The sequence below is a fragment of the Porites lutea genome, chromosome 6 (assembly GCF_958299795.1).
Source record: "Porites lutea chromosome 6, jaPorLute2.1, whole genome shotgun sequence".
In the NCBI taxonomy this organism is placed as follows: Eukaryota; Metazoa; Cnidaria; class Anthozoa; order Scleractinia; family Poritidae; genus Porites; species Porites lutea.
This window is the reverse complement of record NC_133206.1, coordinates 2,080,616-2,107,241: the sequence shown is the minus strand read 5'-3', so window position 1 is coordinate 2,107,241 and position 26,626 is coordinate 2,080,616. Positions and strand designations below refer to the sequence as shown.

Sequence of the window (26,626 nt, the reverse complement as noted above, 5' to 3'; positions counted from 1 at the left end):
TCGAACTCATTGAAAAAATATAGAAACAAAGATTACTCGAGAGTTTCTGCTATGAATTTACTTTAAAGTCTAATGGGTGAAATCATGTTGTGGCCCCAGTAGTTCAAAAGGTGGATAGCGCAATCCACCGGAGAAATCACTATCCAGTAGATAAGTATAAGGGAAACGAACTGCGCTATCCAGTGGATAGAAATTTATCCGACGGATATATTTCTGTTTAGGGAAGGTGTGCAGAATAATAACTTTCACCCAACTATAGCCGAGAGAAAAGGGAAGAACTTGAAAACTTCTGTGATCTGTCCGACTTGTTGCATTTAACTATGAAATCAATCCCCTTCCTTTTAACCCTTCGCAAACGATATATGAGTTGGGGGACACTGATTTCCATTTGGAATTTACTATTTATGAAAGTCACCTTAATTCTCCAAGGCCAACCTGACTATAACAGTGTGTCAATATCATGTCCACACTGACACACAAATCTGTAGTTTGACGCGTGCCATTTATGAAAAGTACGGGATAGTGCGCAGACTAGAACTGCGCAGTTAAGAGCTCATTGTTTTAATACTCCGCCATGTCTGCAAATGTAAACATATATTAAGTTTGTGCGCGGGCGGTATCTGTTCGGTCATCCTAGCACAACTTCAACCTTTTCGAAATTACAAAGGCTTCGGTATTACTTTCCCCAAAATTTTAGATGCAATTTACAGTTTTGCGAAAATGAGAATTTTTCGAATTCCTCTTCGAATCAGAAAATTAGTTTTCCTTTTTCTACGAAAAAAAGCTTGTATTTGGGGGTGAAATGCGTAAACTTAAACTTCAGGAAATCTTAGAGACAGGCTACGAAACAGTGACTGGGTGCCCCTGGTACCTACGGAAGGCTTGCTTTGAAATTTAGTTTGCTACAACGAATGGCAATAATTTTGTCTTAGGAAAATACTAAAAGGAAAAAGGAAACGGCCCAAAAGGAATTAATTAGGCTTACTAATAAACCATTATAGAATGCAGTCATTTGCAGCAGTGCATATTGCAAATTGATGAACCCAAGAGTGGTTTGTCAGTAAGTCTGATTAACCTTTTTTGCATTCGCAGTTTTCTATAACGGCGTTATTGCAATTAGGTGTAACTGCAGCAAATTATGCAGGCATGATTGATTTCTTGCAACCCAGACCTAAGGATAAAACAATCGCACAGTCATGGTGATGAGTAGCTTAGCTCGGATGACTAACCAGTGACCCGAGTATATTTATTAAAAATATCCGTCTTTTCGAATTCTTTCGACAGTAGTCAACATGCATTCTGAATGAAAAGATGTCAATTTTGTCAGATCACGGCTTTAATAAGAGGTTAAATTTTTATCTAATGGTTGTGCATATTTAAATGTTTTCAAAACGCCCTCGAGCGTTACCAAGCATAGTATATTTACTATTTCAGCAATGCACCTTTTTAAAGTAACTTTGATGCAATACTCTCTTCTAAGCTTCCCCAATTTTGCCAGCTCATTCGACTGTGTACTGGCGTACTGCTCATCAGACAAGAAGAATTTTGTGAAAAGTTATGTAACCTGAGTAATACTTTTTCATTTCTTCCAGTGCTACGCTCCTGAATAAATAAAGGGCCCGGCATTACAGTTGCAGTTCTAAATGAAAACTAATTCCTTCTTATATGAAAAATAATTGAAGAAACTCACCTTGTACAACTTAGAAAGACAGCACATTCTGTATTGTATGCAGGCGAATTTACATGTAAATCCAAAGGACATACTCATCCGGAACCAAAACTCGTGGTGTTCAGAACTTGCCTTTGTATTCCCGGACGGCCTACAATCACAGACAAAATTAGTTGGGAAGGTTGTACAACTTAACAGTAGTCCGTTTTAATCCTGAAAAAACAGAGTTTTCTCTTTTGCTAAATATCCCCCGTCCCCCCTATTCAATGTTGGGATATAACAGAACAATTGCGCGCACAAACATTAACGTTTTGATCAACATTGGGCCAGGGGTGGGGGGAGGAAGAAAAAGAAGAGGTAAAAAAGGCAACCTTCCCAACACTTTTGACGATGATTGTAGGTCGAGAGCTCGTTTTCGCGCGAAAGCGAGGCTCTTGTGGAGGACTCTCAGGGAGAAGACAAACAAACATGAGAAAACAGCGGCCAAATTTAATACCGAAAAACAAAGAAGACGTTTCACGTTGGAGGGTCTCATAGGCTCAGACTTACCTGTGGGCTTGAGAGATCATTATTTCAAACAACTGAAAGAAGATCTGCTCGACATCACGGAAAAAATAAAGTCTAAAATTAAGGGGGGATTCTGGTCAAAAGCCTTTTTTTCGTTTATTTCTTCCCGGCCTTTTTCTTCCACATCTAGCCAAGATCTCACTTAAACAACAAAATGGTTCTATAAGGTCGTTGTATAGTCATTGGTTCAATAAATGGGTGAGAATTCTTGGATGATTTTTGGCATGTTTTTAATGAATAAAAATTGGACAGGGATGTTTATAATTATGGAAAATTAGAAAATATTAGGTTTTGGGGGCTGAAAAAAATTTAGCCTGCGTAGCAAGCGTTTCCGTGAGTAACGAACGAGGAACGAGAGTTTAAAATATGAAGGGAGTAATTAGTACACAAATACCAGATAGTCCCGTGACCACCCCAAAAAGTTGCCCCTGAGCTCATTAGCGGACTGACTAGTTTAATTAAGTGTGCTAATTTCCTACCCTACCCTTCTTTCTCAATCAACATCATTTCCCCTAAAAAATAGCACTTTTCATTTTTACAGTTAGTATTTTGAGCACATTTCTAATGTTTATGGCTGCTGGACAAAATTCTGTCATGTAGCCATTAAACATTCATGAATCCTTTTTTAGGAACTCTAAGGTGATCTACTCATGATCAGTGCATGAAGAGCCACTGAAGAAACAAGAAGTTGATTGAAAACAGTGTGAGAGCAAATACTTTAAGCGTTTTTCATTACACAAATTGCGATCTCAAATTTCAGAAATTACAAGTGCCCAAAGGAAAGGTAACTTCTACATGTCACGCAGACCCGACCCAAGCTACCGCGCGTTTGGTTATTGTACTCGTAAACAGGATGGGCGGTACTGGGGACCACGACTTAGTCAAATGAAAAGGGACATTACGGTCCGACCGACCAAAGTGACCCCACCGGTCAAAGTTGACACCCTCCAAAGCTGCATGCAAATATTCCGGTAGGACCGAACCGAAATGGACCTTTCCATATGACGTCCAACCAAACTTTCTTGAATTTTGGGGCTGAATGAAAAGCGCCCTTTGACGTAACCGCTCTCAAAGGTTTCAGGGGTTTATTCAGTGAGTTTTTATTCCTGTCCGAGCTATGAACTTAAAGCCATGCAAATATATATGTATATAATATAAAAGGTAATTGTTGGAACGAAGTATTTTATGTATCTCAAATCAAGACCCATCAGAGGTTTTGTTCCTTTACAATGCTTTGTACTCAAGCAGAAATGTTTTTGACGACTCTGACAACATGAATGCGTATTTCCTTGTTCGATCACTTGAAATTAAGTAAATCAACAGATTATTGTCAAAGATTTAAACGTGAAAAGGTGAAACTACAGTGGCGGATCCAGGGGAGAGGCCCCGCCTCCCCCTTATTTTTAGACGAACCTGAGGCCCGAACGGCCAAAACAATTTTTTTTGGAGACCGCTCCCCCCCCCCCCCCCCCCCACCCCTTATATCAAGGTCTGGACCCTGCACTGGACTGTGATGATCTTGGCTTTAGAGGCCTTAGTAAAAAATTTAAAGAATTAAAGCTGTTTGGTTGTACTCAACAGGCTATAATTACCAGAACGGGATTTGCCAGCAGCAAATCTTAACTTAAAATTAAAAAATAAATTGAACAGGGAACATACACAATTAGGTGTGGTCATACTTCAGTACTAAAAACCTTTTAAAATTGTTTTTGAAATTGTTTTTCTTGGTGTTACTGTAACAAAACCTCTGTTACGTGATCCTTATCCACAGGGGACAGTTCTGCTGCAGAAGGGTATGAAAACGACATTACTTTTCAGCTGTTGTTTGCAATTTACTTCTTGATTCAGGTCCAGTATCCAATCGGTCGCTTTGCAACTTGAGTTTCCAAGGTAATGCTGTAGCTGTTCTGTCTCCTCCATTTTCAGAAATCGTTGCAATTCGTTCTCGCTTCCAACTACCTATTTTGATAAATTTACATGCGCTACTTCTTTTCTTACCAAACCTGTTTGTTGTGGTCGAAACTATTAAAGACCTTTAGATTCTAAGACGACGACATCTACGTGATACTAAGTAGTGCGCGCGCCTGAACCTGCGTCATTAGGGGCTTTAAGATCCAACGACGCGGACGGCAACGAGAACGTCAAAAAAACAACTGGTTAATAAGCAAAACAACAACTTTGCACGTTCATCACGCGTTTTTGTACATTTCTTTCCTGTTTTTGCACGACTACGACGTGAAAATGCCTAATTTTGCGTTTTATGGAGGACGTAAACAAGCAGCAACGAAATTTTATTTCTCTTTCTGAGCTTGGCTTTGGTCCACTGAAATTCATCTTCAGGAGGGTTCGCCTACATTTGACAAAGTCAGTGGGTAGGAATAATCCCTCTAAAGACTGAAAGAAAGCAAATTCTCTTTTTGAGTTAAGTTCTCGTTGCCGTCGCGTCGTTGGATCTTAAAGTCCATATTTTTGCGGGAAAACGAGGTACCCGCCATCATTTTGCTACGGGTTTTAGCGAAAATGTCTTAGTGGCGTAAATAAGTTACCAAATGTTGGAAGTTTTATCATATTGCAAATAAGAGAGGGCTTTTAAAATTTCCTTCAATAAAAGTAACCGTGCTAACTATTCTGGGGAAAAAATTACAGTGAAGCTTTCCGGGGTGCCTATATTTTAAGACCGAAAAACTTGAAGTTAAATCTCTTCCTCGAATCTAAAAGTCTCTATTATAAATTTGACAAAAACCCTCTCGCCTTTTGACAATAATTATGTGGGATACAATTTTAAGAGTGAAGTTTTGATGCTATTTTATAGTCATATGTTTAAGCGGTTTTAGTCAATTCGTGACTCAAACTTTATTTAAGCACGATGGCCCTATCAGCACTGCACTTGGGTACAGTTTAATACGCTGCGTAAGTAATGACTACATAATCAAGGACTTTAAAACAAAGGATGACAGGGAAGCTTAAAAAATACAAGGAGAAAAAGAAAAATAAGTTTCGTTTACCTTACTTCATTCCATTTTTTGACAACGACAAACTTTGTGTTCAGGGGTGCATGTCTGCAGCCGTAGGCTAAGTACGTGCCCTGGTTAGTGACGCACTTAACCTGGGTCCAGTTGTTAGAAGGCAGATTAGCGCTAACCCCAGGTGTCAAAGTCCTTTTCTCCGATAATTTTCTCTATGCCTTTTAGAGCATCCAACCATCAAATTGTAGACAAAAAAGAATTAAATTGAATTTGCTTTTTGAGCTTTCATATCTGAATTCAAATTTTGCACTAACCCTGAGTTATCTTAACCCAACTTTGAACAACTTGGCCCAGAGGTTTAGTTTCGTCTGTTGCGCAGGCTAGCGGTCTGAGAATTACTTTAAAATGTTTGTATTTTGATAGTTACTTACATTGTTTCCTCATCATACAAGGTCGTATCCTGACCAGAGGTCCTTTACAGTACTTGCCACCGTATTCAGGTTTTGGATCGTCACAAGTCCGGGACTGGGTTTGATAACCTTGACCACAATTTCGGGAGCATTTACTCCATGGACCCCACCTACCCCAATGACCATTAATTGGAACTAGATTTGAAAAAAAAAAGAAAAAAAAAAAGAAGAAGAAGAAGAAGAAGAAGAATAACAAACAAACATCGCGAAATCAGAATATAAATCAGTTGCCGAAAACTTTTTTCATTACAGCCATTTTAAAACTTATTTTTAATAAGTATATGATTGATTTAACTGGAAAAAAAATCCGCGAGTTAGTACTTTTGTTATTTTCTGTTTCTGTTTTTTTGTTAGTCTCTAGGGAGCCCAGGCCTTATAAAGCCTCGTGGTAGGTCAGGGCTCTCTTTGCCAGTTTCTCATTTTTGTATTTATTCCAATATTTTGTATTTTTGTACTCAACTAGTTTCTTTTAAAGCCTGAGTCAGATTCAAATTTTGGTACGTTCAAAAGATGTTTGGGCTTGTCGCCCCATATAAGGGAAGTCCGGATACCGAAATCCGGGAAATTTTTGCTTGTGGAATCCGGAATAGAATCCAGAATCCGAGTTCCACCGACAAAAAATCCGGAATCCAGTATCTGTAATCCGGAATCCAAGACTGTCTTGTATTCCCTTATATTCCCTTATATGTGTCTATATAATACCCGGCGGACCACATCGATTTCTAAATTTTGATTGCACTTAATGGTTTATTTACCATAGCATTCATCCATTGGACATTTGGCCTTTTGTAGTTCAATACGATCTCCGTCAGCTCCTGGACATTTTTTAATATCATCTGCAGAACAGAATCGTTCCCTTTCCTTTGTACAATTCTTGTCGCAAGGACTCCAGTTTCCCCAATTACTCCAGCCTCTTTTTTTAGCTGGAAGAGACAAATATGGATAATGGCATACGTTTCTCGCAAGATATAGTCGCAAGAGACTGCATTTTTTTATTAGCTTTCTCCTTATTGCAATTTTTTTCAAGATTTCTCCTTATTTCTTTTTCTGTTAAATTCATCCATCCTTTTTAAATTTTTTAAAGAAATTATTTCAAACTCATGCTGAAACATCCATCTACACCCCTTTATAAAATAATGAATTCAAATTTACCGGCCTTAATTACAAAGCCTCATCTTTCATAAAGCGTTTTCACATAACGTCTAGGCCATCATGTTGGTGTTCCAAACCAATCCTTTGCAAGAACTCTTACTAACTTTGCTCCAATGAATTTGCATAATCACCGTACTGACCACGTTAGTGACAAGGCTCTGTAATCTAATCGTTCTCTAGAACCCAGATATCTTATAGTCAGTGTTGGAAGTTATGATTAGACTTGAGTACGAATACTTACTTCTGCAGTCGTAGAGAGCATTCAGTTGAAGAATATCTGTTGGACTTAGTTTTGCAATTTGCCCGAACTGAAGCAGCGGATTCTTGACAGACAACATTGTTGGTCTTTTATTCTTGCTAAACGCATAGTTTCCATAATGCATGATACTTGTGAAATCGTACGATCCCCCATAGAAATCCATGTCTTTCTTTCTGTAGCGGTTGAAATTATGTAACTGTTCTGTAGAAAGAATAGTCGTAAAGGGTCAGGAGAACATTATTTCACTGCTGTTAATGTTATTTGGAGCCCTGTCCTTTTTCTTTGGCTAAAGCAAATCGAAGTTTCCCTCCCGGCTTCCTGGATTTGATGCTGTTATATTACGACCTAAAAGTACCGGTTTTCTTGAAAAGAACTAACATCTGGTCTGAAGATGGCAATGATTGGTAGTCTAAGAAAAATCGCAATGGAGGAGGCTAGACTCAACTCGGTATTCGATCCGGTAAAATGGGAGTGACGCAGTGGTGAGAGCACTCGTCTCCCACCAAAGTGGCCTAGGGCTCGAATGCCTAAGACGATCGAAGCCAGTGTGTCGAGTGTGTTCTTTCCTCCCGCCCTTTTACCAAGAGGTTTTTCTCCGACTACTCCGCTTTTGCCCTCTTCGTTTTTTCAGTTTATTTATTTATTTATTTATTTATTTTCAGATCATTTTAAATTCGAATTCTATCGAGGCTACAACAAGTGCAAAGAGCCACCTCGGGGATGTGGTTCAGCCCTAAAATCAAACAAATATTTTTATTTCATGTTCAATTCATATTCATACGGGCTTACGTGGATCGATGTTCTCCCACAATACTTGAAGATAGTCATCTCTATCTGATCTGGATTGTTCATGCCAGAAGCCAAGCGCATGTAACAGTTCGTGCAAAATGATTCCTTTCTCGTTACAACCATCACCAATTGACAATTCCTGCATCCCTTTCTTCAAATATTGACGGCCGACGGGCGAGTTGCACCTTAAAAAATGAGAAAGGAAGACGTAGTCTACGTGATTACTAGCCTAATCACTACGCGTAGCTATACGTGATCACTAGCCTGTTCCAGGCTCCGAGATAGTGCTCGTTTTAAATACGTCCTCACTATACTATCTGAGAGCCTGACACAGGCCACGTGATCACACATAAGCATGCAAGAATCGCCTCTTCCTGCTAACTAACGGATTAGTACCCTTATAACCATCATGATTACATCAGCTTTGACTCGGTCCAAAAAAAAGCAAAAAGAGAAAAAGCAGAGCCTCGCCAATATCCATTATCACCCGTTAAATTGTGCTTGGTCAGTGACACATATCACTCGTACTTTTTGTTATAGTTGAATTCACTAATAAATTTATACAAATTTAGACTGTATACTTCGACATACTTTCCCTTTTCCCCTTTTTAGCTAAATTTTTATTCTGCTCACTTCTCCACAATTTATAGCTTAACAAGCCGGGGAAGGGAGGCATCCATTCGTTCAAAAAATTTACATTGTTCTTTTAAAAACGAAGTTGTTGTTGTAGTTGAAGATGATGATTCCAATTTATACGTTTAGTTAAAAGTTTTGTTCTGGAATATCATATTTTGTCACCATATGAAATAACAGAAGAAGACGAATGTCAAAAAGTACTGAGTATTTACGTTTACTTGAAACTTTACATGGCTACGCTAGAGACCTGAATCTTCTTCAATATGAGAATATTTACATTCTCAATATAATCTCAGTTTTGAAGAAATCATTTTAGTCAACAATTTTTCCGGGTAGACCCTCTTCCAAACCATTATAATTTTTTTAGCAATTTAATTTTTAAAGATAAATGTCAACTAAAAAATCATGCACTCATGAAGACGACAACGAAAACAATTGGCAAAACCTAAGCAAAAAAGGCTTAAAGCTAGGGTTGGTACTTTCACATATAAGAAACAAGTTTTACATATTAGCTTTTTGAACTTTTTTAATTGCACGAAAAAAATTTATTTGTTTTTGTTTTTTGATCTCAAACAGGTGTTACTGACCGGCGGCGCAATTTTTCACACAGTTTTACCTCCGCAATTGCCTGAGAGATCTCGTTAGAAAGCGCATGGGCGGTGAAGATCATTACCGCCGCGAGTTGCTTTTGTTGCACGGGGCGTTTTCAGCAAATATAGCATCCATTGTTTTGAGAAAAAATACAAAGACAGTTACATTAACTAATTATCTTTTTTCATCCTACCTATGTTTTTATGTCTCTTATAAATCAAGAAAACGGGCCTCAGATGTTTTCTCTTGGTAGACATTACGTCCAAGTGTTCTTACCCACTTTTCTTTACAAAACGTATCCAATGTTCGTCGCCGTCTTTCTTCATTCGGAATTTAACGCATGACTTCTTTTGAATTTCGTCCACAGCTTTTAAAATATTATTCCAAGCCCTCGCTATGTGTAATGATAAACATACAAGTTTAGTACAAGTCAAACCCTTTTGCTCGATCATATATAGTATAGCCTTAACAATAAAGTTCTATCTGAGTCTCTTTCCTTTATTTGTTAGTGCGTATTTTTCAAGGAAAGATTAAAATTTGAAACTGAGTAACAAATCAGCTACTAGTTTATTGGCCTTAGCTTCCACGAGTTTCCTGTAGCTCAGTGGTAGACTGATCTGAACTAGAAATCATAAGGGCATAGATTCGACTCCTGCCGTCTTTAAATGTCACCCCCCTTCACAGCGATCATTCCTCTACTAAGACTTTCAAGTTTATTGTTACGTTGATGTCAGTTTGAATCAGGGTTCGAGGAGAAATATTTTTGCACAGAGTTTGAATATCCTCGTTTTTAGAATCTCTCTTCTTTTGGAGCGAAGCGGGGCGCGGGAAGAAGAGAAATAGGGAACAAACGTTGGAAATTAAAAATTTATTTCAGGTAGCCTTACATGCTCCCGGACCCAGTTCAACGGGAACCACTTTCCTGACCCAAAGATGGCGGCGAGAACTAATGGCTTTACGCTTGGTGACAACGCTATCTACATCTACTTCAGCTGTGTCTGCAGAATTGGTGTTACTTGTGTCGACACCATCCTTGTCACTCGAGGTCAGCTGAATGTCACCTTCGAAAATATTCTTGAATTTCTTTTCTACGTGGTCCTCTGGGAACAAAAGTAGAAAAGTGATGATCAGTTTGTCTAGCTTGATTACGAATTTTTTTTTTCTTGCTTTTATTTATTTCGTTGCCGTGGCCGAGTGGTAAGAGTGATGGACTTGTCATTCGGAGGCCCGAGTTCAAGTCTGCCATGACCGTCAGCTGGATTTGTTCTCAATAGTCCCAAGATCAAATCCTCTGCCAAGCTTATGAAATAGCCAGCTAGTTCGCCTCCTACCAGTTGGGAATTTTTAGCCATATTATGTTCCATTTAAATTATATGTTTCACTATCCCTAAAAAGCCCATTCTCTATTTTCCAATTCCCCATAATACACTCTGTTTGCCCCCCAAATTTTGCATAAACCATTGTTTTTAAATGCTCCTGGGAGTATTGCATTTTCCCAAGAGCATTTTAAGACAATAAGTTATGCAAAATTTGGGGGGCAGACAGAGTGTATTATGGGGAATTGGAAAATAGTCAATTATAAAAGGCCTCAATGCTTGCACTCAGAGGGTGTCTCGGTGCTTGGGTCGAGCGGTAACAAATCTATCTAGCGACGGCTTTTAACTGAGAAAAGCAATGTTCAATCAAAGAGCAGAAAACAGACATGACTTTTTAGCGCAGCTGATTTATTATAAAGTCAAGTTAGCTTTTAGTCTCCCTCCCTCCTTTCCTCGCAGCCGTTTTAGCAGTTTTAGTGTCGTCACGTTGTGAGGAGGAGCGTTGCATGACATCATTGAAACGGACAACCTCGTTCCCAAGGCTTTCCCTTAGCCCTGGGGACAAATTAAAGATTGCTGCGAGGGGACCATTGTGATAAGTCCTGCAGAGCCCAAGTGTAAGAGGCGTTAGCCTGCGATCAAATCTCTCCATTTGGGGGAGTCGCGAGAAGCCACCTTCGCGTACCTCGCGGGTTTGCCCCTCACTCGCGCGTTCTCTCGCGGTTCGCCCTTCTCTCGCCATAAATGGAGAACTTGCAAGCAACAGCATTGGAACTTTGTTGTTTTTGTCACTAGAATCTTACCCTCATTTGCTTCTTCAATTTTATCCATAATAGTGTTGTCTTTTAGGCCACGAGGGTTATCTATTAAAAAAACACATTACATTTGATAGCAAAAATATAAAGAAATGCCAAAAACATATTTCAACGCCAGCCGTCAGTAATTCAATAAACTTAAATAACTTCTTTCTTGTTTTGCCCATAAAATATAACCAACATTGTTGTTAATAATCCTTTTTTGCCAAATCTGTAACGGTCACTTCAGATCACTTCTAAAGATGTATCTTGACTAGCATACGAAATGTAAAGTTTATATAAAAAGCGAAAGTTCGCAATGTTTATCACCGCTGTTTGTGTTTTATTTTTAAGCTACGATAGCCCAAAGAACAAAGAACAACCTTTATGGTAAAGTACAAATAGTCTCTCGTTTTCCTTAGGGATAGTGGAGTGAGAGTGCAAACCGCCACCCGCAAGGAGCAGCGAGGTGCATCTCGCCTCTACTCGTGAGAGTTGATTTTTAAACACGTTGGTTTTCGGAGCTTCTGCGGTTTAGATTTCACGTACTTGTCAATAAGCATTTTTGATGTGAAGATGCTATCAACTGTGCCATGCATTTTTCTGAAGCCACCTCGGACGTAAAGAGGTGGCGGGGGGAGGGGGGTGGGGGGTGGTTGACACCCCCCTAAGGTTTTTCTGATTTTTCCCTAGAAGAAAAAACATCAGCACCTGAAGTTTTCTGTGGCTGTTTGTTTATTTTTACGCGCATTTAAAGACAAAGTTTAGTGATGGTCAGTTACTATGGTTATAAGATAAGACGTCATAAGTTGCAGGTGGTCAGGCCATTTTTGAGTGAAAATGCATGTTCTTTCAACTTATTTCAACAATAAAAAACTTGTGGATGAAATGGTGCAAAGTAATTATTTATGTGTTATTTCAAACGTAAAGTGCAAAAAAAAAAAGTATTAATTCTGTCGACTGTTTTTACCTGATTTCTAATTTTTGATAAAATCCAAGATGGCCACCAGAATAGTTCATCTTGTAGAGAAGATCAAAGGCTTTCCACTGAAGGCAAAATCGTTTCGAAATATTGCAACATATCGAAAACCCAAGGGGGGGTCTTTCGACCCCCTCCCCCACCTTGTACCACTGTGGGGGTATGACTTTTCGTGTACGTCCGAGGGTTAAAACAATTAAGATGACTGGTGAAGATACGTCATGTCCATGAACTGTGCCTAAGTGACTGAAATTGATGTGATACAACCCCATGCTTTTGACTCTGAAGATGACTACCGCACAGGTTGTCGAAACGTCAATCACTGTAAACAACAACAGTCCTATTCAGGACTACGTTCACCAGGACGATCAAACTCAATATACTTTTGACTTAAGCATAGTATAATAGAGGGAATGGTTATGAAACCCGACAAAGTTCTTTGTTGTATGTTTTTGTTCTCTTTTTTGGCCTTGACCCTGCAGAAAACACAATAGTTGTTTACTCCGTACTGAGGAACTAACCAATAGAAACGTGCTGGTTACGTAATTCATGCATAACGTATGAACGCAAAACAAAAGATTGTGCAGGGTCGTGGACCTTCTAACATAAATCTTGGCATCTTTGTTTGCTCCTTTGATGTTTGCCGGGCTTCATAACCAGTCACCTCCATTAACTATGACTTAAGTGACTTATATATCAAGAAAGGGAATCCTTACAAATCAAAACCTTTCAGCTGAGGTCTTGTCGCCACTTGTTACACATGTCTCGATTATTTCCCATCACATATTTTCAGTTTAAATCTGTTTCTTTAATTATATTTTTTGTTTTCCAGTTTCTAGCCTAAACCAGTTTACTTGGAGCAAATTATGATTATTGTTATCTAAAAGTTGTTGAATTGGATTCATAAATTAAACTGAATTAAACTGAATTTCAACTGCAGTGATGCGAATTTACAATGGAAATGATCTGCCGTACACATTCCAAAATCCAGAGGTCCAAAATTGAAGACAATCCGATCCTTTGCATTTGATTTTTCTGTTTCCTAAGACTTGCTTACCGACATAGACATTCTTGAGCTTTCAATTCTTGTTTGAGAGGCTAAATTGAGATTTTGACACTTTTCTTAATATGAAGAACTTCACTAATGGTTACAGGTCAGGAGTTACTGAAGTTGAATAAGAAGTCGAATATGGAGCGAGAGACCGGCAGAAACGACTTTTCCTAACCTATGAAAACCCTCTGAAAGGGTGCAATGCAACGATAAACCATGATATGCAGAAACTGTTAGAATATGATCCTAAGATTTTCATCCAGGTTGCTGCCCTGTCGCTAAATTTATTAGTAGCTCGCTAGTGTAATTACTGAAGGTTACAATCCAAGCGCCCCGCAGTTAAATCATCAGTTTTGGAGCGAAAGAAGACTTAACTAGCAGGTAGACACAATAAAATGATTAACCGTTTCCGACAACAAATATTAAAACAAAGTGTTCATTAAGCTGTTTGTCCAGCATATTAAATAGAGAAAGAGTCACATATTTACCGTCTTCATTGACAGCCTCTTTCCACGGAATCGAGTCGGTGAATTCAAATTCCACGCTCATTACGAGAACAAGTGTGAATAGAATCATATTTCAAGCCAATAAATTCTGCCCAGTGAAATATAAGATGTATAAGCCTATAAGTTTCATGCAAAAATATATGTGCTGTGAAAGTATATATCACCTCAAAGAAAAAAAGATTTACAGGTTAACCGTTAATAAAATGTGGTATGAATAAAATGTCTGGCAAGACGATTTACTTACAGTTTAATCGGGTGATCAAGACGACAAATGCTTCACTTGCCGATGTGTATATTGAAAAGTAAACGTTCAACTTCTAAACTACTGTTACTCTATGTTTTGTTGTAATACTCCGACTTTTATGCCATGCTTTTACCGGCTACGCCAAATTAAATATGAATTAGCTTGAATATTGGTTTCACTCAAGCGTTAAGAACGATTCTCGTTAACTGTTCCTACAACAGGTTCACTGTAGTTCAAAAACGCCTGAAACTATTAACATTCCACCCAGATAAGTGAATTTCATAGTCAATCAATGACCTTATCAAGTGTTCTTAGGAGGAAGAAAAGCCTGGTGACTAGTTATTACTGATGGTACTGCAATTTAAAGGTTAATTTAAAAAAATTACCGACCAGTCCTTTGTGCCTTTTAGCTGTAACCAGGTATTGAAGCCACTTCTCTGTCACTGTACATAAGAATAAATAGTCAAATGGCATTAACCCTAGATATCACAATATTATGGCGTTCATTTCATTGCATCATCTAGAAAAATCTGCTTGGAAGAAAACATTCCGCTGTATGTAGCTTATAAGTGGTTCAACAAATTACGGCATTGGAGGTTTGCAACAAAAGTTTTGCGTATTGTTATTCCAGAATATGATTGATCGAGAGCACCCTTAGTCGGTTCTTCCGTGATGCGGCCGCATTGTTACCTAGTTTCCGTAGTTCATATCTCTAGTGACCTGATTGCAGCGTTAAGTTGGTGCCCGCTTGACTCCTGGGGGCCGTTTCTCGGAAGTCCCGATAATTAACGGGCCCGGTAAGCTGTCCCCTTTTACATTAAAGATCGAGGTTTCAATAGTTTTGCATCTAACATGATAAAACTATCAGTTAATGAAACAAAATGGAGTAGTTTGCTAGCCAGGATCCGCGGTCTTATTCTTTATATTTCGATTTGAATATTTGATTTCGGGCCCGAAAAGTTACCGGGACTTTCGAGAAACGGGTCCCTGGTCTCTCCATAGGCTTAATAGGAAATTCACTAACTGAAATTCTGGGCGGTTGCTGCTCTAACGGGACGAAATCAGAAGGTTAAATGGCATGAAATGAACCGTAAGGGACAACGCCGGTTGGTGACTTTTTTCTAGTTGAAATTCAAATATCATTTTGTCAATGAAAGTATGTTTCGTTCATTCTCAGGCAGAAAAAATACTCTCCTCTTTCTTGCCGCGCCAAGGTTATATCAGACAACACACCGACTAGATCTTATAAACGAGTCGAAACGAGTCACAGAATTGCACTGAAATACAAAGATAGGTAATAAAACTGTATATGGGCAACACCAAAAGAACACCTGGATCCGAGAAGAGGTTACCACGCATGGGCTGTAAGTGTAATATAAAAATAATATTAAAATATAAAAATGAATTAATTAAAATTTATGCTCAGCTGTAAGGGATAGGGTTTTTGAACAGTTTAGTCCGATATAGGGAAAAAATCAGAGGGTACGGTGAAGGCTGTATTTCCTCGTTCGTGCGCGCTTCGTGCGCCTTTTCTCAACTTTTTTCCCCCCACTTGGGAGGCCAAACAAACCGCCAGCTATGGAGGATAGGATATTTGATGTATAGTTTAGAACAAAGTTAGTTAGAACAAAGTTGCAAAATTGCAGTTGAACAGGGTCTGGCCTCGGTTGTAGGCTAAGGGTTACCACGTTCCAGCAGCACACTGCCATCCCAAATTTCAAAAAGTACCCATTCCTGGCACTCTTCATAATTTGGAAGAAGGAGAAATCTAACACCATAACTTATACGACCCTCCTAGCTCTACTTCGTATGCTCTAACCACTGAGCTACTAGAGGCTGTCTAGCAGGGTCGAAATTTTATCATAATTACACCAGCCATGGTGGACTGTATAATCGGGAAATCGGCAGTCAACCACCATACCATACCAAGACTGTGCAAAATGATTCCAAAAAAGGAGAAATCTAACAGCTTCTGTGTTAAGAGTCAGTGAGAACAAGTGCTTTTCGTTGTAGATTTCAAGCTTGTATTTGCCAATATACAGAGGTATTTCTCGACACTTCTCCGGCTATAAAAGTCTCGCCCCCTAGCAAAACTATTGTGACAAATACGAGAAATTCGTATTTTTTGTTTCGAACGCTCACTCAGAAATCAGTTAAAAAAAAGGTATTTGACAACGTATCAAACGTTGAAAAAAATTAACAAGACGTCCAAAGAAAGTTCTTTGCCCAGTTTTTATTAAAAAAAGATTCGTTTGGGTACCAGAGCCAGAGCCGGCAGTTAATTAAAACTCTGTCTAACAGAGAATAGAATAAATTATGTGATGTAATAGGTCGGTACTCAAACTTGATCCTGTTTTGAATCCCCAATGTGGAGAGCTTGGTACAAGCCTCATTCCTGTTATACCATGTTAATCTCCGACGAAAAGTTCTGCTTCAAAAGAGCCTGAAGACTTATATAAACGTTTCAGCTGTTCTTTGCAGTCAACTTGACTTTCGTCCAGTATTCGGTCGGTTGCTATGCAACTTGAGTTTCTCAGGCATTGGCTTGTTAACTGCCGACTTTCTGTCCTGTCCAGTAATCAGTGTAATTCGTTTTCTTCGCCATTTACCTGTTGTAATGAATTGAGTCAACTACTTGATATAATCATCAAGGGATGATACTAGTATTGCAGTACACACTAGCCTAGACTACGAGCAGTCTCTCTTTTTTCTTTGTCCGTTGAGCAAACACCCGAGACACGCAAATGACCACGCACCCTTGTTTCTCGCGTGTCGCGGCTTCGCCGCTCAACGCTCGCGCGCGCGAGCACTCCCCTTACTAAATCTGAAGAAAAAGAGAGGCTGCTCGAGGTCTAACACTAGCCTAGATAGAGCTGATAATTTCACAGAGTCATAACTGTTAGTATAAATCGTCGTTTTTGGCAATAAATGAAGTTTATTAAGTCAAGAGTTTTTAAGAGGTTGTCTGAACATATAATCTTTAGCGATTTTACTTATGAAGCCGGAATCACCTTACTGTGGTGGTTCAGTTAATTTGACAAGTATTATTGAGCTTCAACTCAGAAAAATTTATTTTTCTTTCGCATGAAACAGTTCAGGCATATAGCCATGCACAGTGATGGTGAAAACTACAATAAAAGAAATGTAAAAAGGAAAACTACAAATGAACTTCGAGGTAAATTAGAAATAAAGGGAAAAAACCAACAAAACAGCTTACATTCTGCGAAAACATAATGTGAAAAAAAAAATGTGGCGCCTAGCGTTTTGATGCACATGTTGTTATAGTGACCAGGCGCAAAACAACGTTCGTTTCCCAAACACACCAGACAAAGACAACTGCATATTTTTCATTGGTGTCAAAGTTGGCTGCTAAAACAGTACATAGTTATAGTTAAGTGTTAGTATACAGTTTTAGTAAAATCCAACTAGTGGTCCATTATCAATGCTGAGTTCTGATTGGTTGAGCTACTACTAGGCTATGTGTTATAGCCTATTAGTAGCGAAAAGCGCGTGCGTTTTGGCGACAAAAAAAGTGATTAAAGTCTAGCTTTAACTAGCTAAAATTTTTTCATTCTCGATATTTTTGACCAACTAGTTGGATTTTACTAAACAATTAGTAAAATCCTCTGAGTCAATAGCCCATTCGGCCTTCGGCCTCATGGGCTATTGACTCAGAGTCCATTCCGGCTCGAGGAAAAATTGTTGAATAGTCACTTACAACTTTTCCTCAGCGTACAAGGTCGTATCTTTACTAGCGGACCACTGCAGTACTTGCCACCATATTGAGGCTTAGGATCGTCACACTTGCGTGACTGGTATTGATATCCTTGACCACAATTTCGAGAGCATTTACTCCATGGACCCCACCTACCCCAATGACCATCAATTGGAACTAGATTTGAAATAAATAAGTAAATGAATTTTATGAAAACCCAATATCTACCAAGGAGTAAACAAGAAGCAAATTAACTACGGTGATCGACGCCACGTCTTCCGTAACTTTCAAATCAAATTCGCTCAATTTCAATTGTCAGCTACCGTACTCTTTGTGCCTAATTGCTGGTTCAGGAACAATTAGTATTTTTGATTAATTTTGTTTTCTTGAGACTTTCTTGCCAGCCTGTACAGAGGAAGCTCTTTTCAGGGGAAACCTGCGGGACTAAGTGTCCCCTGAATAGAGGACATGTCCCTTCAAAAGAGGTAACAAATACAAAGGTTTGTGAACATTTTTTCAGGACCAAATGTTGTGTCTCCTGAATAGAGGTAATAAATAAAGGAGTCCAAAAGGAGATGTTCCATGAGTATAATGGGGAGTAGCTTATGCAAGGCTCTCAGATAGTATAGTGGGACGTTTTAAAACGAGGAAAGCGAAAATATGACGCGCGAGACTTGGGAAAGGTGCAGGTGTCTCTTCCCAGCCTCCGCGCGTTTTTCGCAATTCTTTTTAATACCTTTTTACTGAACGACTTTTCACCACTATCTTGGAGGCTGGAACAGGCTAAATGGGGAGTTCAAGTAAAGAAGTTTTTGAGCGACGAACGTCAACCTGAAGTCATAGACTTTTTGCAATATTCGCCGGTTGTTTGGCTTTCATTTTTGGTCAAGTCCGTCTCTAGAACGGCAAAGACCCTTAGCATTACGAATTTGGCAGCCTCGAGATATATTAAACGGAAAAACGCCCCACTTGCGGTCGGCATGTGTCACCCAAAATGAGGGCCAAATATTTAAACGAGGTCTAACTTTAGCCACGGTTTAACGAATCTTTGAACCTCCAGATCTCTTCTTTGGTGGGTGGTTTTAAGAAGATAAATGCTTTTCTAGTCTTCTCTATCTGCTTTCATAAAAATGTTCACAATAAAATCGTTAAGCAAATCGTTAGGCAAATTAAAAATGACTTTTTTGTTAAACACTGGCTAAACTACGTTTAAATATTTGGCCCTCTAATTCTTCGTGTGTTGTTCTTTAGTAGGATATATAAAAATAATAATTACATTGAAAATCTAATGACAGAAGCCTTTAAATGCTGTTAAAAGCAATAATAGGTTATTAACAGCAGTCGAAGTCCTCATTTGATTTTCAATATTTTTATTGTGGCTAAAGCTCAGTGACCGGTTCGATCATTGCAAAAAAAGACAGTTTATCAGTAACATATCTTGCCCATCGCTTACTTACCATAACATTCTTTGTTTGGACATTTGGACTTTTGAATTTGAATGCGATCTCTGTCGGCTCCTGGACACTTTTTAATATTATCTGCAGAACAGAATCTTTCTCTTTCCTTTGTACAATTTGTGTCACAGGGACTCCAGTTTCTCCAGCTACTCCACCCTTGTTTTTTGGCTGGGAGAGAAAAAAAAATTAAATTTTATGGCCTTCCTAAAGGGACTATAAGGGAAGAAGCATTCATCCGTTGTTACTTACAGGACATAGGTACCGCCGCGTCCCGGGAGGGTTCTCCAAGGAATTCTAGGTGGGGATGTGTCGCCCGGCTCTCCAAATACTCACCTTATTTCAGACCAAAACATGGCATTTTCCACATTCGTTTTCAGACCTGGCCTCTAAAATCCACACTCATTTTCAGACCTGGTCTCCCAGGAATTTTGTTGTTATTACTTAGATTAGAACGCAAGATAAAATTAGAATTCCTTTCTAGTTACTCCTTATTTCTTAGTCATTTGGAATTAAAACTAAGAATAGTAGGTTCGTGCTCCTGTTGTTCCCTGGAACACCACAACCGATTCCAGACCAAAATAGGCAAAGTGGGCTCCTGGCAAAGTGTATACCTGTTTTCAGACCGAAACGGCGCAACCCCTTTGGGGCGGCACATACCCATATTTGCATATTACTAAATTCGGGAATTCTTTACGGACAGCTTCAGTTTACACGCTGAAATAACGCCATCTTTGTCATGATGGCGCTTATTGATTGGTTAGTAATTGTCTAGTTAAATTCACTTTCTAGGCAAGGTAATTGCTAACAATCAAAGGAAAGTTGTGCCTGAAATACTTTCTTTTCTAGGCACAAATAACAACTCATCGGACTTTTTATCAGGACAGGTTACATTTTTTGGGTGTATTCTCATAAAAACTTTAAACTTCAGCAGATTCTTTTCTGGCATTAACAATTTTAGTAAAGCCGAGAAATACAGTCGAATCACCATGTGCGACCACCACCTCCGAAAATTGACCACCACTGCAGTTTCGATACAGTCTGGACTGCAAAACAGTCCGTATTTTTGCGTATTCAAGTACGCGCGAGCAGTCAAACGAAAGGTCTGGAACGAGGCTGAAAACAGAGAGCAAGACTGGGGAGAGACGCTAATTTCTCTCGCCTCACAAGCCCTATGGGCGTGTGAGGCTCGTGCGCTTCGCGCGCGTAAGACTGTTACGCCGCTTTTAACCGATTTCTTTACTGATTTTGAGAAAAAAACCGACCGTTTTGCAGTCTTAGATACAGTCTGAACCTCTCGTAAACTTAACGATCAGCTCTAGTAAGCTTTTTGGACGAATGTCCGTTGTTTTTACCTCTTGTAAGACATCATGTCGACTCAAGGTTTGATCTCTATTTGTAATGTACTCCACTACTCAGAGTCTGCCAGTGACAATAAAAACTACACATATCGTAACTAAATGTTGCATGTAACGAATTCTTTTCCAAAAAGTAGATATGTTCTCACATTCCCTTTCCTTCTCGGTAAAGACCCCCTGCGCTCCTGCCCCCTGTGATTCTTTTTGGGACCAACTCCTGTAAGGACGCCGTAAGCGACCTCTTTAAATCTTCGCATTTTGTGTGGTTGCTTACAAGAGGTTTGACTGTATCTAAAGCTAATTCAGTATAAATCTTGTCGTACCCATCTCCTCTGGGTCCTTTCACAGGAACAGTTACAAAGTTAATGACTGAGACCAGGGTACAAATACTCACAGTCTCTGCAGTCGTACAGAGCATTTAGTTGAAGAACATCTGTTGGGCTCAACTTTGCAATTTGTCCAAACTGGAGGAGCGGATTCTTGACAGACAACATTGTTGGTCTTTTATTCTTGCTAAACGCATAGTTTCCATAATGCATGATGCTAGAAAAATCATACGATCCCCCAAAGAAGTCCAAATTCTTCTTTTTGTAGCGGTTAAAATTATGTATTTGCCCTGTGTAAAGAGAGTGGTGTTAAACAGAAGTCAAAGTACGCCAAAACTATTTAACGTTTTTTGTTAGCGTAGAGCCAATGGAAATATTTTGTCTAGATCTCTTTGTGTCTGCCTTCATTATACCAGTTTTCCACTACTTACAGTTAGTGTAGCTGCAGTACTGTAGGCTCCAAAGCCAGCCTGCTAATAAATGCTTGTTAATGGCTCAGGTAAAGTAAAAATTTATATTAACCAAACCCGCTCCATTATCTTATATGTTTTCTCTCAGATTCAAAAATCATTTTAGGGTCAAAGAACTCAGTTATCACGGATACTGATCATGAGGGGACTAGCACAGAAAGTGTTCGTATATTACTGAACAGGGTGTCTGTATGAAGGGTGTCTTGTTATCAAGTCACAAAGACGACTTTTATCGGAAAAATACAAAAGAAATAAATCAGGACATTATTGGCCTTTATTCAGCTGACTGAGAAGCATTTTAAACATCGACACCCTGCCGATCTGAGGGTTTCTCGCTTTCATAAAAACGTAAGGCTTATTACAACTCACACTTGATAAATTATCCTATTCCCGACTTTGAGATCGTGGGGACGGAGCAAAGAGATGTAAGCAGAAAAAAAAAACGGGAGGGGGGAAGGTTGGGGACTTCGCGCCACGCTCCACTATCCGAACGCCTTGAACAAGCTATTCTATTGGCAAATAAGTGTCGTGAGGTTAACGTCTATAAAAATCTAATGTTTGGGCGAGGAAAAAGTGGCCGTTGTTCGTTGTTGTGAGTTAATCGGATTGAGTTTAACGTAAGCGTTACTTTAAAGTGACCGTATTAAGCGAGGGTCCGTAAAGAGGGGTTGGACTGTACAAGGAAAATCATGGCATATAACCATGTTTACTTATTTCAAATCATTTTAGATTTAAGTTCTATCAGGACTACAAAAGACGAAGAGACGATTCGGAAGGTTGGGCTTAACTGTTTAAATCTCAGAAAATCATATTAATATTTGTCTTTTATGTTCATCTAAGACATTATGCTTACCTGGATTTATGTTTTCCCATAACACTTCAAGATAGCTTTGTCTATCTGATCTGGATTGCTCATGCCAGAAGCCGAGCGCATGCATTAATTCATGCAATATAATTCCTTTGCTGTTACAGCCTTTACCAATTGAAAGTTCCTGCATTCCTTTCTTCAAATATTGACGACCAACCGGTGAAAAACACCTTATAAACATAATTAAGAAAAAAAATTTATACGCGCTGCAATCCCGTCGAGAACGTTTGGCAAATTACAACACATGATCAAAAATCATGCAAGTGTAACTTGATTTGTCTTTCGTATTAGTATGTTAACCAAAATAAACTTAATTCCTCTTTAACATACTGCCCCCCCCGCTTATTTAACATAGCTCTTACCCATTTTTCTTCACAAAACGTATCCAGTTTTCGTCCCCTTTTTTCTTCATTCGAAATCGAACGCACGACTTCTTTTGAATCTCTTGCACAGCTTTTAGAATGTTGCTCCACGCTTTTGCTATTGGTGACAACAGATGAGTCAAACAATTTTTTAATTATTGAAAAATATAATGAAGCTGTAAGTGTATATTTTTCTGTTTTGGTGCAGTTTTCTTTTTAAGATCATTTTTTGGCAGAGTAGGAAAAAGCAAGGATTATATTATTTATCACAAGGAAAATCAGTTAGCAAAGCAATGATTTTATAATATCAACCTTCTTCGGAGGTGGGGACGGGGGAAGGGAAATGCTCCGTGCCTACCCCCACGAGAATTTGTTTCTTCAGAGAGCTCTCAGGGGTGGGGATTGGCCGGGGGGGGGGGACACGCTCACAGTTATAGCATTGTTCTGCAACCAGACCAATTTGTCTCATCCTTCCCACAAACTTATGTATTTCCTGTAACGTTACATGAAATTGTCTAGTGAAGTAAAAGGTGCCAGCCTTAAATGACAGCTTTTCGCTAAGTTGGACATGAAATACCTACTCTTCATAACGACTACTTTCCGACTAGCATATACAGCTCTACTGTTTTCACCTCTCCGGGACTTGTCAGATTATTATTGCCCTAAATCTAAGATTAGTCTTGGATTCTGGATTCAACGTTGTGGAGATTTCAAGACCCTGGAGTCCGGATTCCACAAGCAGAAATTTTCCGGACTCTGGAACCACATTAGGTCACGTTCGATATATTAAAATTCTAATATGACTCGAGGCTTTAGGGACAAAATTGCAATTTAATCACTGCTCCATTGTCTTGCAATTCCCAGAAGAGACTTGAGCAGAAAGAAAACCAAACCAAATGTAGAAAAATGACCGGAAAGCCTCGGAGTCATGTCAGAGAATTTTAATATATCGAACGTGGGCTATAGGCCGGGGTGATTCACTCTCTTATTGAACTACGGTGTTTTTATATTCTTTATAATCAGCCTTACATGCTCCTGGACCCAGTTCAACGGGAATAACTTTCCTGATCCAAAGATGGCGGCGCGAACTAATGGCTTTACGCTTGGTGACAACACTATCGACATCTACTTCAGCTGTGTCTGTAGAATTGGCGTCACTTGTGTCGACGCCTTCCCTGTCACTCTCGGTTAGCTCAACGTCACCTTCGAAGATATTCTTAAATGTGTTTTCTGTATGGTCCTCTAAAAAAGATGATCAGTTTTGTCTAGCATTATTAGGATCTATTTCTTTCCTTTATTCTACTTCTTTTTTGCCTCCTAAGCGGCAGCGTGCCTCATCTCGGTTAGCAACGGCTCCTCGCGTATATAAGGAGATAAATGTCTTTGCTGAAGCACGAAAAAATGCCTCAGGGCGTACAATCAGAAGTAACCCGTTCAGTTGCCGACGGTAACAGCAATTAAGTGAGAACTGAGTCCTAAGGAATGCTAGATATTAGGGTCGGCTACGGGGGTAGTATATACCCAACACCACCCTACGTACCCTTTCTCTCTATTATTTCTTTCCAATATATCCAGACCTAGTACTTGGATAGCGTATACCCTCTTAGATGAAAGATACCGTTGAGCGCCAAAAACTCTGATGGACACTGCAATTTAAACCGTTTATTTTTTGGTCAGCTGATTGGCATAAGTTAAAGAAAATCCCTTATGAAGTCAGCATTGCGAAACGTCTAAATTTATCATCCTTCAATTTGTTACCTCCAACACACAAAGACGCTGTGTAGAGGGCTCCTTCTAGTTTTCTCCTCTATTCAGTTATCATCAAATAAGGTGAATAGTTCTCAAAGCACTCCAGCGCATAGTCTGTGCCAGACTCTCGGTCAGTGCAGACGAGCGAAAAAAGCGACCGGGCAGTGCAATAGCGAAGGAGCGAAAAACGGCGGGAAGAGAGACACTTATCTGTCTTTCCCCAGCTCCCCTGCGTTTTCGCACAACTTTTCTCTATACGCTTTCCCTCCTATCTTAGAGCCTGGAACAGGATATCCAATGCACAGCACTCTGACAGATCAACATCAAAAAACAGTCATTTTTCACTGATCTCCAGCGCCTTACCCCTATTTGCCTTCTCAATGTTGTCCATAGCAGTGTTTTCTTTAAGGCCGCGTGGATTATCTACATCAAAAAAGACAAATCAAAACAAATGACTGGCAAAGAGAGGGAGAAAGTAAAAATATAATTGTTTCTAGGCAAAGTATACAGTTGAACCACTCTACAACGGCCACCTTAAAGACACAAGAAAGTGGACATTGTAAAGAGGTGGCCATTGTAGGGAGGTCGGAAATATGAGTGAATGTATGGACTGGCCGTTGAAGATAGGTGGCCGTAGTGGTAAGGTGGCCGTCAGTGGAAGTTCGAAAGTATTATTAATATCTTCAAAATCTTCTTGATATAAGAGTGAATCTTAACTCAAGAAGTTATTCAATTTATCTTGTATTCCGGTTATGCTGGTTAAAATTTGACTTAGCGTTTTTTACTATAAACAAAGAAATCCTACTTTTAACCCTTAAAGTCAAAACAGTGACCAACATCTATCTAAATTAATATATAGTAAATGTTATTAGAAATACTAAAATGATCATCAAAGGCGGGAAATACTTTAACCTTTTATCAAATCCCCTCAGCGAATTCTTGAAGAAATGTAAGGGATCAGTCAAGATCATTTGTATGTGGGTCAGTATCGAAGCTTAAAGGGACCTTTTAAGCCCCAAGAACACCTATCAAAAAAGCAGTAGAATTTCATCGTAAATCTCCTTTTAGATGAACTTTGGGTGGTTGATAATGATCCGACATTAAATAATGTTCATAAAACCGGGTCCTTATGTCGTAAGACTTATCGGTGGATGAGTTTCTAAGTACAAGTGGGGATGGTCAGTTATAGATTCCAGACTCCAACAGGTTCGAAAAATTAAATAAAAAATTCACCGTCGTACGTGACCAGTTAAAATAGCTGGAATAGAGAAAATGATTCACTCCCTTTTTAGGAAAGCATTAAAGAACGTAAAAAATCATTATTCAATTTCCTTTATGATCGCCTTCATCATCACACACAAAAGCACAAAATTTCGCATTTCGGTTGCTTATTTGTTTGTTTGTTGAAAGTTAACTGTTCCCAACCTCGCACACAGTTATTTCTCGCTCGTAAGGGTTTGTTATCTTGACTTGTAAGGTGTTTGCTGGCAAAGAAATAACGTTGACTGAATAATTATTGTCGCTGAAAAGCTCTTTTTAAGGGTGTCATTAAAGTTTTAAAGTTAAAGTTGAATAGAAAGAAGGAAATAGAGCAAGAGACCGGAAACTGAAAATTTTCCTAAACCTATGTAAACCTTCTAATGATTTTAAATGAGATACAACAAGAAACTATGATATGGAGAAACTGTAAGTAGAAAATCAAAACGATTTTCATTCAGATACTACGCTATCGCCTCACGGTCAATAAGTACCTCCCCAGAAATGAGGCTTCGGTTTCCCGCCATCAAAATCAACAAATTTCAGCTCAAATTTGTTTTAAAAAATATAGAAGGTACACACCAAAACTAAACAACTAACCGTTTTCAACAATAAGAAAAAGGAAGTATTCAATAAACCGTTTACACTATAAAATAAATAAGGCAAAGAAGCAACAAGTATTTACCGTCTTCATTGACAGCCTCTTTCCACGCAATCGAGTTGGTGAATTCTGCGCTGATCACCAGAACAAGCATGTAAAGAATCATATTGCACGCATGGCAATAAACCATATCTGTCTAAAGTAACATAAAAAGGGAAAGACTATCAGTTTTAAGCTAAAAAACGCTCATGAAAACAAGTATCAGTCAACACGTTAAGCCTATTAAGAAGTGGACGCGACACATGAACTCAAACGGTCTGGCAAACGATTTACTTACAGTTTCACTGGGTAAACAGCGACAATGCTTCACTCACCAATGTGTTGATCAAAAATAAAACTAGAAACTTCTATGCTACAGAACGATGACCTTGGCAGTGTTGTAGTAGCACTCTGAATTTCGTGCCATGTTTTAACCAT

The 26,626-nt window shown here is 39.0% G+C and overlaps 2 protein-coding genes across 2 annotated transcripts; both read right to left on the bottom strand.

Moving 5' to 3' along the window:
- Positions 1–3,987: 3,987 nt before the first annotated feature.
- On the bottom strand, positions 3,988–14,156 carry LOC140942233 (meprin A subunit beta-like). The gene is made up of 10 exons (XM_073391196.1): positions 13,990–14,156; positions 13,728–13,833; positions 11,219–11,278; positions 9,987–10,199; positions 9,376–9,493; positions 7,873–8,057; positions 7,066–7,284; positions 6,428–6,595; positions 5,634–5,807; positions 3,988–4,195 (listed from the first exon to the last, which is right to left on the bottom strand). Exons 2-10 carry the CDS (start codon positions 13,813–13,815, stop codon positions 4,044–4,046), a joined length of 1,377 nt encoding a protein of 458 aa, XP_073247297.1. The 5' UTR covers positions 13,816–13,833; positions 13,990–14,156; the 3' UTR covers positions 3,988–4,043.
- A 2,161-nt stretch (positions 14,157–16,317) lies between these two features.
- On the bottom strand, positions 16,318–26,315 carry LOC140942378 (blastula protease 10-like). The gene is made up of 9 exons (XM_073391344.1): positions 26,234–26,315; positions 24,655–24,714; positions 23,572–23,784; positions 22,543–22,660; positions 22,166–22,350; positions 20,911–21,132; positions 19,162–19,329; positions 17,708–17,881; positions 16,318–16,598 (listed from the first exon to the last, which is right to left on the bottom strand). Exons 1-9 carry the CDS (start codon positions 26,313–26,315, stop codon positions 16,471–16,473), a joined length of 1,350 nt encoding a protein of 449 aa, XP_073247445.1. The 3' UTR covers positions 16,318–16,470.
- Between the last annotated feature and the right edge of the window lie 311 nt (positions 26,316–26,626).

What these genes read in the sequence shown, in the direction of transcription:
- LOC140942233 (XM_073391196.1), bottom strand. Translation starts at nt 13,815, where the DNA reads ATGATTCTATTCACACTTGTTCTCGTAATGAGCGTGGAATTTGAATTC. An exon ending in AGAGGCTGTCAATGAAGACG is followed by an intron (nt 11,279 to 13,727) that starts GTAAATATGTGA and finishes TTTTTTTAATAG; the next exon opens with ATAACCCTCGTGGCCTAAAA. An exon ending in AATTGAAGAAGCAAATGAGG is followed by an intron (nt 10,200 to 11,218) that starts GTAAGATTCTAG and finishes TTTTGTTCCCAG; the next exon opens with AGGACCACGTAGAAAAGAAA.
- LOC140942378 (XM_073391344.1), bottom strand. Translation starts at nt 26,315, where the DNA reads ATGATTCTTTACATGCTTGTTCTGGTGATCAGCGCAGAATTCACCAAC. An exon ending in CATTGAGAAGGCAAATAGGG is followed by an intron (nt 23,785 to 24,654) that starts GTAAGGCGCTGG and finishes CATCTTTTTTAG; the next exon opens with AGGACCATACAGAAAACACA. An exon ending in CGTTTTGTGAAGAAAAATGG is followed by an intron (nt 22,351 to 22,542) that starts GTAAGAGCTATG and finishes TATGTTTATAAG; the next exon opens with GTGTTTTTCACCGGTTGGTC.